Raw genomic sequence first — 13,250 nt, 5'->3', positions numbered from 1 at the left:
CCTAAATGCTGGGCTTAAAGGCGTGTGCCACCACATCCAGCAACAAAAACATTTTTAACAACAAAATCATTTTCATTTACACTTTTCCAGAAATCTACGAGAGGAAATGGACCATGAAACAGGGAAATAAGAAAGGTATTGAAGGAGACACATCAACACTTTAGGGAAGCAAACAATACAGGAAGAAGCATGGGATATAGAAACAGAAGGATCTAGACAAAGGGAGAAGAGAAATTTCAGAACAGTGATAAAGAAAAATCCTAGGTAAGAGCTATACAACAGACAAGAAAGCAACTAATAGAGATTAGAGTTGAAGGAGTGAAGGAGGGGGAAATACTTTTAAAAGTATCTATCTAAAATCAAGCTGGTGGCGGCAGGAGAGATGGCTCAGCAGTCAGTGCCTTGCTTGTAAAATCAAGCTGATTCTGAGCTGGAAGCCTTCCTGCTTGGCGGCTGCCATAGCGCTATAAAGTGCTATGTAAGCTACTGGGGTACAAAAGTCACCACCAAGAGAATGGAATTTCAAAGGGGAAAGTGGGGGGGGGGTATTGCCATGGGATATTTTTTTATAATCATGGAAAATATTAATAAAAATTGAGAGAAAAAAAAAGTCATCATCACTCTTAACAAACAATGGACTCTTAACATCTACACAACCAAGCAGCCAGATAGGTTGTACCTACTGGTACAAAGATGGCATGAGTGTGATAAAAGCTCTCTAGTTGGCTCCTCAGGGAGAAATTCATGCCCAGTACTGAAAATCTAGTCAAAAACTATGGCTTGGGCCCTAGGGGGAAAGCTACTATTGTTGTTGGATATGTTATGTCCATCAATTTGCCTAAATTATCCAAATGATTATTTTTAAAGTTTTTGATTTACCCGAGAGAAAGAAATAGGCAGAAAGAGGTAGACAGAGAGAGAGTGTGAGTATGGGTTTGGTAGGGCCTCCTGCTACTGCAAACTCCAGATGCATGCACTACTTTGTTCATCTGGCTTTATGAAGGTACTGGGGAACTGAACCTGGACAGTCAGGCTTTGCAAGCAAGCATCACTGAGCCATCTCTCCAGCCCATAAATACATGCATTTAAGTTTACACAGCAGTGCTGCTCTCACTTTTGATCAGAGAAGACTCTTTTTATAGATGCTGGTGACTACTGGGAGTACTCAAAACTCAAAATGCTGACAAGAAGTGACAGTTAAATGCTCTGCATTAAATGAGACATCTTGATCACCCCACCAAGGACAGGGAGCATTGTGGATAAAGAGGCTGAAAGAATGAAGAGGTAGGGATAGAGGTGTATGGAGTGCTTTGGAATGTTTTATAGGCTTTTTTTTGGGGGGGGAGGATTCTTTGAGATAGGGTCTAGTTCAGGCTGACCTGGAATTCACTATGTAGTTTCTGGCTGGCTTTGAACTCATAGTGATCCTCCTATCTTGGCTTCCCAAGGCTGGTTGTATAGGGGTATGCCACTATGCTGATGAAATGTTTTATAATCTGGACACAAGGTAGCTGCTCATAACCTCACGGCCACTGTTGTCACCTGTACTATATTGAGCCCATGCACATGTCATAATGGATGGTAAAGGAGGGCAAAAAAACAGAAGGAGGGGAGGTAGGAAGGAAAGCAAAGAAAAGGACATCAAAACAGTAAAGGACTGATCAGAGGGAGGAGAAGGTTCAGTGGACGGGGTATGAAAGAAAGAAGACAAGAGAGTGATGGGGGATTATGATCAAAATACACTGTATGTTGGGCTAGGGAGATGGCAGTTAAAGGCACTGACTTATAAAACCTGCTGGCCTGGGTTCGATTCCCCAGTACCCACATGAAATCAGATGCACAAAATGGTGACTGCATCTAGATTGTTTGCAGTGGCAAGAGGCTCTGATGCACCCATCCTCACTTCTTTCTCTCCCCTTCCACAAATAAATGAATAAACAAGATTTAAAAACATACACATGCATATGAAGACTGTCAATAAAAAGTTTTTTAAGAAGTATAAAAGTATCTATCTAAAAAAATGAGGGAGTCATTCCTGATGTGTTTGAGTGCACTGAGAAGAGTTTTATAGCTCTGTTGAGCAATTTGAGTAATGAATTCATGAGAAAAACAGAAATGACTAAGAAAAAAAAGATGCAGCAGGACTTACTAACTTTACGAAAACCAAAATGCTAGCTGGGTGTGGTGGCACATGTCTTTAATCCCAGCACTCAGGAGGCAGAGGCAGGATTGCCAAGAGCTTGAGGCTGCCCTGAATCTACATAGTGATTCCAGGTCAGCCTGAGCTAGAATGAGATCCTACCTTGAAAAGCAAAAAAAAAAAAAAAAAAAAGCTATACCATGGTTACGAGATGTCATTATTCACAGTAATATATTCATTAGTTTACTTCCCACCTTTACCTTCCTTGCTCACATATATACATCCTACTAAAATGGGCCTTGGTCTTATGAATTGTTTTGGTCAAAGAAATGTTGAGTTGCTTGCTGTGATAGCTAATACTTTCAATTTTTTTTTTTTTTGGTTTTTCAAGGCAAGGTCTCACTCTAGTCCAGGCTGACCTGGAATTAACTATGTGGTCTCAGGGTGGCCTCGACCTCATGGTGATCCTCCTACCTCTGCCTCCCAAGTGCTGGGATTAAAGGTGTGCACCACCATACCTGGCGCTAATACTTTTAAATGAGCTTGGAGAGATCTGGTTTTGTCCATCCTTAGTCCCTACTGCACAGTGCCTATTCATTCATGTCTTAATCTTAGAATGAAAAAAACACATGAGATCAAGAGGAACTAGACCCAAATGAGGAAAGCAGAACCCAGTAGAGCCTTGATGGATACTAAATCCTTCTGAAATATCAGACAAATAAATAGGAAAGAAGGAAAACAAGTAAAATATCTTCATATGTGAAATGTTGTCACCCATGACAAGATGGTGATGTAAGCAAGAAGTTTCTGTAAGCCAGTGAACTCTGGGGGCTGTCTGCTGCTGCAGTAATACAACACAGTACAGTCCAGAGGGCAGCAATAAACAACGTTTAAAGTCAAAATAGCATAAATACTGATTAATTAGTGATTCTTTCAGAAAGCTGAAATTCAAAGTTTTGACATAACTTTATTAAGAGGGTAGAGAAAGATAGCAGAGATGATTAAAACAGGTTAGCACAAATATTAAACAAAAGATTTCCTAAAGTTCAAAAATCAAGAGGCAAAGTTAAGGTTTTTTAGAATTACATAAGAAAATTGCATAAGAAACAACAGAAAGAATCAAATTTTTGCTTCAAGGGAACTAGAATCTAAACTGAGAGGATGAAGATGAGGGAGCACTTTCCTTATTATAATTCTAACAGTACTATTTTATATTTGAAAAAAAAAAAATCCAGCTGGGAGAGGTAGTACATGCTTTTAATCCCAGCCCTAGGGAGACTAAAGAAGAAAAGATAGCCTACAGAGCTAGAGAGATGGCTCAGTTATTAAGGCACTTGCTTGCAAGACCTGGCGACCCAGGCTTGATTCTCCAGTACCCATGTAAAGCCAGATGCCCAAAGCGGCACATGCATCTGAGGTTCATTTGCAGTGGCAGGAAGCCCAAGTGCACCCATTCTCTTGCTGTATGTATCTACTTCTTTCTCTTTGTCTTGCTCTCTCAACTAACTAAATAAAAATAAATTTTCAAGTTTATTTAAAAAAATCACCTTGAACCAGGTATAGTGGTGCATGCCTTTAATCCTAGCACTTGGGAGGCAGAGGTAGGAGGATCACTTTGAGTTCAAGGTCACCCTGAGACAACACAGTGAATTCCAGGTCAGCCTGGGCTAGAGTAAGACCCTATCTCGAAAAACCAAAAAAAACAAACAAACAAAAAAAAAAAGACAAGAAAAGAAAAAACATCACCTTGAATTCAAGACTAGACCAGACCCTGTCTCAAGAAAAAGTACACGTATTAGTTTTATAAAAATCATAAAGCATAAGCACCAAAAAAAAAAAAAAACAAAACCCAAAAAACCTGTGAAAGGAAAAAACAAATGAAACTCTGCCAAATAAAACCCCTAATTGTAGTCAGAAGGCTTAGATTATTATTTATTAATTGGTGCCTGTTTCTCTTTATCCAAATTGTTCTTGACTCTGTTTCATTGCTTAGTATGGAAAGAGTATTAATAGCCCCCTTTTACTATTGTATTACCATTTTATATTTTCAATACCAAAACAAGAATATAGCATATAGAAGATACTGCATAGAAGTCAGATATTATGAAGGACTTACTTGCATAGGGAGCTCTTAATGATATATGAATTATTGTTTGTATAGTCAATAGATTATCTATGGCCACTACATGTCTTCTTCCTAACAACTACCATGTCTTGGCCAGTTCATGTCAACTTTTCCTTTATTTTTAATTTTTTTGTGGTGCTAGGGTTGGAAGTTAAGGCCTTTCACAAGATAGGCAGGCACTGTATCATGTCCAGGGTCCTTCTAACCATTTAAAAATTTTTATTTATCTATTTGTTTGCTTTATTAATTCGATTTATTTATGAGAGAGAATGAGAATGCCAGGGTCTCTTGCCGCTGTAAACAAACTCCAGATACATACACTGCTTTGTGTGTTTGGCTTTTTTTGGTTACTAGGGAATCAAATCCAAACCACCAGGCTTTCCAAGTAAACCTTTCACTGCTAGACCATCTTCACAGCACTCTCAACCCTGACCATTTTAAGAATCTTTCACAGAATCACAAAAGAATGAGAAAAATCATTAAAAGTCAGCTAGCAAATTTTGTTCTTCTGTTAAAAACTATACTTCAACAATTCAATACACAGCAGCTTTATTCACAAAATAAATTAAAAAGTAATCTATCCTACAAAACAATTTAGCACAGGGTCATTTAAATAGCGGGCCAAGCTGGGCATGGTGGCACACACCTTTAATCCCAGCACTTGGGAGGCAAAGGTAAGAGGATCACCATGAGTTTGAGGCCAGCCTGAGACTACATAGTGAATTTCAGGTTAGCCTGGACTAGAGTGAAACCTTACCTCTAAAAACAAAAAATATAAAAAAAAACCCCAAAAAACAAATAAATAAATAGCAGGCCAGCATTTGAACTATTGGATTCATCAAAATTTTGACACAGCTTCCCAGAAATATATTTACTGCACAGAGATCAATATACCAATTCATTCATTTTTAATATACCAGACAATGCTAGCATTATTAACAAATGAAATTTTGCCATCATTTTACTTACCATGCCACCTGTGACAAGTTTCATATTCTAAAACAGGGATGAAACTACACTGACCACAAACAGAGAGAGTATCTTCACTAGGTGACACCATCTCACTTAGTTATTCTCAAATATACTTAACCACAGTGTACTTTAGAGTTGTAGTTGAAGCTGGGCGTGGTGGTGCACACCTTTAATCCCAACACTCGAGAGGCAGAGGTAGGTGGATCATTGTGAGTTTGAGGCCACCCTGTGACTACATGGTGAATGCCAGGTCAGCTTGGGCTAGAGAGTGAGACAGAGAGTGAGACCCTACCTCAGAAAACCAATAAATAAATAAATAAAAATAAGAATAAAAAAAAAGCATTGGAGTTGAACTGAAAGGTCCACTTTGTAGAAAAAGGCACTGGGCAGAACAACAAAGCATAAGAAAACTAATATGCATGTTTTACAACCATACATGCATTCATTAGAGATCAAAACAGGGCATGGTTTTCATACCTCTTCATCTTTTATATTCACTTCCACATTTTGTGATTTGATGGCTTTGGTTATATGGTCAATGTTGTTTTCCCTGCAGTAATCAAATATGTTTTTGTCTTCTTCCCTAATTAGAGTAAAAAAAAAAAAAAGGAAAACCTGTTTGTCTTACTGGATAATACATAAAAGTTAAGCATTTTAAACATAAATTGATTGCTGTTGGCATAAATATGAATAGAATTTGTTTTTATAAAAAATAACATGAAGAGTAATAGATTTCAGTACATAAAATATACCTAACATCAAAAAAGGCTAAAGCTCTTAGTAACCATATTACAGAAAAAAATCTTCAACTGCTTTAACATGTTACATCGCTATACCAATATCAATCCTGAAGCAGGTCTTCTCTGCCCTTTCCTCAGTTAATTCACACTCTGCTGGGCATGTACTTCCTATGACTCAGGACTTTCAACTAGAGCAGTACAGTAAGATGACACTTTGGGGAGCAAAAGCTGGGAAGCACATCCAGATAATTCATTTAATCTTTAATCCAGCAACTTCACTTTACAGGCAAGAAAATATTAAATGACCTTGCAAAATAGCACCACATTCCCATAATGTAAGAAAAGAGCCAGATAAAGTGATTTTGTATATAGTACACCTTTCTATTATGTCACTGCCTCCACTAGCCAGCTGCAGTGTGTTCCAGAATCTGAAGCAGACATTTTAAACATGCAGTGTATGATGAACTCGCTAAAATCTTGCACAGAATTATCCTTGTCATACACATGGGTTTGGGGAAGGGGAGGAAATAGCTTCAGATTCTTAAAAGGATCAGTGACTCCCAAAATGATAGGTAATTTTGGAGTGTTAAAATGAAACTCTCAAATGTGGACTGAATCTTATAGACAGATTTAAAAGAAAATATTGCCAGGTGTGGTGGTGCACACCTTTGATCCCAGCACTTGAGAAGCAGAGGTATGTGGATCGCCATGAGTTCAAGGCCACCCTGAGACTACCTAGTGAATTGCAGGTCAGCCTGGACTAGAGTAAACCCTCCACAAAACAAAAACAAACAAGCAAAAACCCCAAATAAATAAATAAAATAAAATGGTACTTCAATATCTAATACAGTATAAAAAGGCATTTCTAATTACTGCTTATTAAAACACAATGCTTTGGCACCAACCATCTAAAAGCCTTCATTAAGCATACTGCACATATTTTTTTAAATGCTACTTATTTATTTATGAGAGAGAGAGAGTATGGGCATGTCAGGGCCTTTTGCCATTTCAAAAGAACTCTAGATGCATGCACCACTTGGTGTGTCTGACTTTACATGAGTACTGAGGAACTGAACCTGGGCTGACAGGCTTTGCTAGCAAGGTCTTTTAACAACTGAGTCATCTCCCCAGCCCAAAGGTTCTATTTTTAAAATACTTTTATTTATAGTACATTTTATTGAGAACCAACCACATACGAGGCACTTGGCAAGAGTGTGGATAACAGATAAAAAGCCAAACAAGAAAGCTTGCCTTCAACATACACATAGTATAGTGAGATGATACTTTATGAATCTCTAATATTTGGAAGAACCCAACCTTGCGAAAGGATGAAAGAGAATGGGGGGGGGGGGAGTGTCTGCTTAAAGCTGGGGGAAAAAATGAGGCGTATTTTAAGGAAGAAATCATGTTTAGGGCTGGAGAGGTGGCTTGCCTACAACACCAAAGGACCCAAGCCACATGCACAAGGTGGTCTATGTGCCTAGAGTTCATTTGTAGTGGCTAGAGGCCCTGGTGGGCCCATTTTCTCTCTCTCTCAAATAAGTAAATAAAATAACTTTTAAAAAAAACATGTTTAGTTTGAAAATGTCCTGTTTTACAGAAATGAAAATTCGTCATCATTTCCTCTTTAAAGAAAATAACGAAAACTCTCCACAAAGGAGAAGTCTGAATTTTAAAATTAGGGCTGCAGATAACACTATCTAGCTATGCTTAGCAACTACCATCACAAACATTCTTTCTGTACAGAAAGGAGGGGAAAGAATTTAGATTTCCAGCTTGGGACAGGATCTCACAATGTAGTTCAGACTTCCCTCAAACTTGTAATCCTCCTGCCTTAGCCTCAGTGCTGGATCATAGGCAAGTACCCTCATACCTGGTATGCATGCACCAAACTTCTCTTTCTTTCAACACACAGCTAAGAACTCAATACAGTTCTCTATGGCAAATGAATCTAAGCATCACAGTACAGTAAAGAGCCTCAATCAAAGTCTGCCCTTTGGTGTCATTGCCCTTTCTTTTATGATTTTTTTTTTACTCAGTTCTCTTTTCCTCTTTGGTTATGGAGTTTCAAAATGATCACATTCATTATCTACAGATGAGTATGAGCTGCTTGTGAGGCCTTTCCTCAATGATGCCTCACTTTTTTCTAGCACAAGACAGAAAGTCTTTAATCAGATTACTCTGAAGTTTGAAAATATAGTTAAGTACCTAAAGGAGAAGAAATCACTGATCTACTCAAACAAGGATGGTTAAAAAGCCACACATCTGAAAAGTATAAGCAATTCAAACTACTTTCTAGCAGGAAAATGAATAGCCTTATTAAGAAATAGCAAAGGGGTATGGAGAGATGGCTTAGCAGTTAAAGTACTTGCCTGCAAAGCCCAAGAACCCAGGCTTGATTCCTTAGTACCCATGTTTAAGCCAGATGATTGAGGTGGCACATACATCTAGTGTTCATTTATAGTAGCTAGAAGCCTTGGCATGCCCATTCTCATTCTCTCTCTCTGACTCTTTCCCAAATTAATAAAAGGGGGGGGGGAAGGAGAGGGAGGGAAGAGAGGGAAACAGCAAAGGATCTGAACAGACATTTCTCAAAAGAAGAGATAACAGGGCTGGAGAGATGGCATAGCGGTTAAGTGCTTGCCTGTGAAGCCTATGGACCCCGGTTCGAGGCTCGGTTCCCCAGGTCCCACGTTAGCCAGATGCCTAAGGGGGCGCTTGCGTCTGGAGTTTGTTTGCAGTGGCTGGAAGCCCTGGCGCGCCCATTCTGTCTCTCACTCTCTATCTGCCTCTTTCTCTCTCTGTCACTCTCAAATAATCAAATAAATAAATAAAAATCTTAAAAAAAAAAGAAGAGATACCAACAACATACAGATATTTGAAAAATCTTCAAAATGGCCAATAAGTAGAGAATTCTAAATTTATTTTTACTTATTTATTGGAGAGAGAGTGTATGAGAAAGAGACAGCTAGAAAGAGAGAATGAGAATAGGAGCATCAGGGCTTCCAGCTGCTGCAAACGAACTCCAGAAACATGTGCCACCTTGTGCATCTGGTTTACGTTGGTCCTGGGGAACTTAGAACCTTTGGCTTTGCAAGCAAGTGCCTTAACTGCTAAGCCATCGCTCCAGCATAAATTCTAAATGTAAATCACACTGAGGTTTCATCATATGTTTATTAGACCAGTTATTGAGAAGATGGATACTAACAAGTGTTGGCGAGAATGTGAAGCAAAAGGGACCCGGCTACGCTGTGAATATTGAAGCATTTTGAAAAGGCATGGAAGTTCCTCAAACAGAGAAACATAGGGCTGAAGTGATGGCTTAGCAGTTAAGGCATTTGCCTGCAAAGCCAAAGGATCCTGGTTCAACTCTCCAAGACCCACATAAGCCAGATGCACAAGGGAACACAAACATCTGGAGTTTGTTTGCAGTGGCTGGAGGCCCTGGCATACCTATTTTCTGTCTCTCCCTGTCTCCCTCTACCTCTTTCTCTCTCTCTCTTAAATAAATAAATAAATAAATGCTGTTTGTTTTTTTTTTTTAAAAAAAGAGAAAAATATAGGAATTGGGGAGATGGTCCAGTAGTTAAGGCATTTGCTTGCAAAGTTTGACAGCCTGGGTTTGATTCCCCAGTATCCACATAAAGCCAAAGACACAAAGTGGCACATGCATCTAATATACATTTGCCACAGCAAGAGGCCCTGGTGCATCCATTCTCTCTCTCTCCCCCCCACCCTCTCACAAATAAACAAATAAATAATATATTTTTAAAAAGAAAAATAGAGAATTACCATGCATCTTAGCAACTATACTTCTGGATATATATATAACTAAAATTAAAATCAATATGCTAATGAGATATCTGCATGCCCATGTTCATTTCAGTAATAGTCCCAAGAACTCATATAGTGAAACAAACTATGTCCATCAATGAATAAAGAAAACATGATATACATAATACAGTATTGAAAAAGAAGAAAATTCTATTATTTGTGACAGCACAGGTGTAATGAGAGGACATTATGCTAAGGGAAATAAGCTGGACACAGAAAGACACACTTTATGATCTCATTTTCATGAGGAATCTAAAAGAGTCAGTCTCACATCAACAGAATAAGAATAGTAGTTACCAAAGTCTAGAGAAGGGGGAGACACATACAGGGAGGAGTAAGGAAAGGGAAGATGCTGAGCAAGGCATACAAAATTTCTGTTAGAAAACCTGTTCAAAAGCCTATGGTGGGCTGAAGTGATAGCTCAGCAATTAATGCACTTGCCTAAAAAGCCTTACTACCGGGTTTGATTCCCCAGTATCCAGGTAAAGCCAGATGTACAGTGGCACATCCATCTGGAGTTTGTTTTCAGTGGCTGGAGGCACACACTTCACTCTGTCTCTCTCTGCTTGCAAATAAAGAAATAATAATTTAAAAAATAGCCTATGGGCAGGGGGAATGGCTTAGTGGTTAAGGTATTTGCCTGAGAAGTCTTAAGGACCCTGGTTCGATTCCCCAGGACCCACATAAGCCAGATGCACAAGGGGGGCATGCGTCTGGAGTTCATTTGCAGTGGCTAGAGGCCCTGGCGTGCCCATTCTCTCTCTCTATCTGTTTCTTTCTCTCTCTCAAATAATAAATAAATAAATATTTTTTTAAAAGCCTATGGCTGAGAGGGTCACAAGCCCTAGAACATAAACTACTACTATTGTCTTGCTAAAAGCATATGTTGGGCCCATAAGATTACCCCTTAAATAAAAATATTTATGCTTATGTCCACAGATTAGTGCTGCTCTCACTGTTGGTCAGAATAGCTTCTTTTTTTTTTAGTTGTATAACTACTGGGGAGATTCAAAACTATTAGACTGCCAAGAAGAAGTGGCTATTGAGTGCTCAGTGCTAAATAAGATATCTCTACCACATACTCCAAGGCTCAGGAATCACTGAAGAAGAAGGAGAGGATAGAATGTAAGAGACAGAGGATGGGGAGGAGTGCTATGGTATGCTGTCTTCTGGACATGAAGTGTCCATTTCATTCATGACCTCACAGCAACTACTGTGATTTGCCGGCACAATACTGGCCCCATCAACATTCCATCATGGATGGTGAAGAAGGGCAAATAGAACCACAAAAAGACATCAAAGTAGAAGAAGGACTAACTGGAAAGATGGAATTCAGTGGAAGGCAAATGAAGGAGGTTCTATTTCTCAAATTAGGTAACAAGAGGGGGTTATGATAAAAATATACTATGTGCATGTATGAAATTTGTCAATAAGATAATTTTTTAAAAATTCTCATCTCTGGGAGCTGGAGAGATTGCTCAGTGGTTAAGGAACTTGACCGTAAAGCCTAACTGTCTGGGTTCTATTCCCTAGTACCCACGTAAAACCAGATGCACAAAGTGGTGCCTGTATATGGAGTTCACTTGCTGCAGCTAGAGGCCCTGGTGTACCCATTCTCTCTGTCTTTTTTCTATTTCTTTCTGCTTACAAATAAACAAACAAACAAACAAACAAACATTTCAAAAAAATTCTTAGGGGCTGGATGGATGGCTTAGTAGTTAAGACACTTGCCTGTGAAGACTAAGGACCCAAGTTTGATTCTCTAGGACTCATGTAAGCCAGATGCACAAGGTGGTGCATATATATGGAGTTTGTTTGCAGTGGCTGGAGACTCTGACATGCCCATTCTCCCTCTTTTTATCTGCCTCTTTCTCTATCTCACTCTCTCAAATAAGAAAAAACCAAAACAATCTAAAAAAGAAAACAGGAAAAAATTCTCAAGCAGGAGAGATGGCTCAGTGGTTAAGGTGCCTGCCTATAAAGACTAACAATCAGTTCAATTCCTTATGTAAAGCCATAAGCACAAGGTAGTGCATGGATATGGAGTCCGTTTACAGTGGGTGAAGGCCCCGGCATACCCACTTTCTCTATCTCTGTTCTATCTCTCTCTGCTTGCAAATTAAAAAAATAAATAAAATTCTCACTTCTAACTAATATGCAAGTAAAATCTTAGATATTAATTTCACCTTATAGAATATTGGTTTTAATTCTTACTCTTACCATAAATTATCCTAAGTGAGTTTATCCTATATTCTCAGGAAAAATCTTGCAAACAGTACTTCCTTTCTGAAATGCCTTGATTATTACAACAAGAAGAAACAAAGAATGAGTAGAAATAAAACAATGTTTGAATTGTAACCATATTTAAGTAATATTACATTACATTCAAAGCACTCAAAATATTGTTGTAGTGTTATTCTTAGTATAATTCTTGAAACCCTACATGACAAACAGACATTTTGAAATTATTTACTAATTAAAGATAGCTATATTGGGCTGGAGAGATGGCTTAGCGGTTATGCGCTTGCCTGTGAAGCCTAAGGACCCTGGTTCGAGGCTCGATTCCCCAGGACCCACGTTAGCCAGATGCACAAGGGGGCGCACACGTCTGGACTTCGTTTGCAGTGGCTGGAAGCCCTGGCGTGCCCATTCTCTCTCTCTCTCTACCTGCCTCTTTTCTCTCTCTGTCACTCTCAAATAAATAAATAAAAATGAACAAAAATAATTTTAAAGATAGCTATATTGGAAAAGCTATTTAATCATGATTTCTATAAAGATGATGGCTACTACAACCTGTATTTTCACCTTTTAAAAACTGCTTACTTCCTCTCTCTTCCTCTGCTTCATTCTCTCTCTCACATAAATATATAAAAATAAAATATTTTAAAAGGGGGGGGGAGCTGGAGAGATGGCTTAGTGGTTAAGGTGCTTGCCTGCAAAGCCAAAAGACCTCAGTTCAATTCCCCAGGACCCACATAAACCAGATGTACAAATGCATGCATCTGGAGTTTGTTTGCTGTGGCAAGAGGCTCTGGTGTGCCCATTCTCTCTCTCTCTCTCTCTCTCTCTCTCTCTCTCTCTCTTCCTCTGCCTTATTCTCTCAAATAAATAAATAAAAATAAAATATTTTTAAAACTGTTTAACTCTAAGCAAAATTGACTGAAAATATCTGATACATTAAATGCCTATAGAAGAAAATGTAAAGGTTAGAAGGATGGCTCAGCAGTTAAAGGTACTTGCTTGCAAAGCCTCCCGGGCCAGGGGTTCAATTCCCAGCAACCATGTAAAGCCAGCTTTAAAGTATCTGTAAGCTGAAGGCACCTACAACAGTAGGAGGTGGAGCCAGGAGAATGTGAAGCTCCTGGGCCAGCTAGGCTGACAGTTTGCAAGCTGTGCAACAGTAAAAGACCCCCCACAAAAGGTGGAGCACTGATATCTC

At 38.9% G+C, this 13,250-nt stretch overlaps 1 protein-coding gene across 4 annotated transcripts in view; it reads right to left on the bottom strand.

The window, feature by feature from the left end:
* Acbd6 (acyl-CoA binding domain containing 6) overlaps positions 1–13,250 on the bottom strand; it is a 183,740-nt gene that overhangs the window by 91,876 nt on the left and 78,614 nt on the right. For 3 of the 4 annotated variants that reach the window (XM_004658739.3, XM_045141755.1, XM_045141757.1), the window contains exon 5: positions 5,715–5,820. The exons of the other annotated variant lie outside the window; for it this stretch is intronic. In XM_004658739.3, the coding sequence (XP_004658796.2) occupies positions 5,715–5,820 (106 nt within the window). The remainder of the gene's footprint in view (positions 1–5,714; positions 5,821–13,250) is intronic. 4 annotated transcript variants of the gene reach the window in all.

The sequence above is a fragment of the Jaculus jaculus genome, chromosome 1 (assembly GCF_020740685.1).
Source record: "Jaculus jaculus isolate mJacJac1 chromosome 1, mJacJac1.mat.Y.cur, whole genome shotgun sequence".
Classification (NCBI taxonomy): Eukaryota; Metazoa; Chordata; class Mammalia; order Rodentia; family Dipodidae; genus Jaculus; species Jaculus jaculus.
Note: the sequence above shows the minus strand (reverse complement) of the source record. Positions and strands in the feature narration are given on the sequence as shown.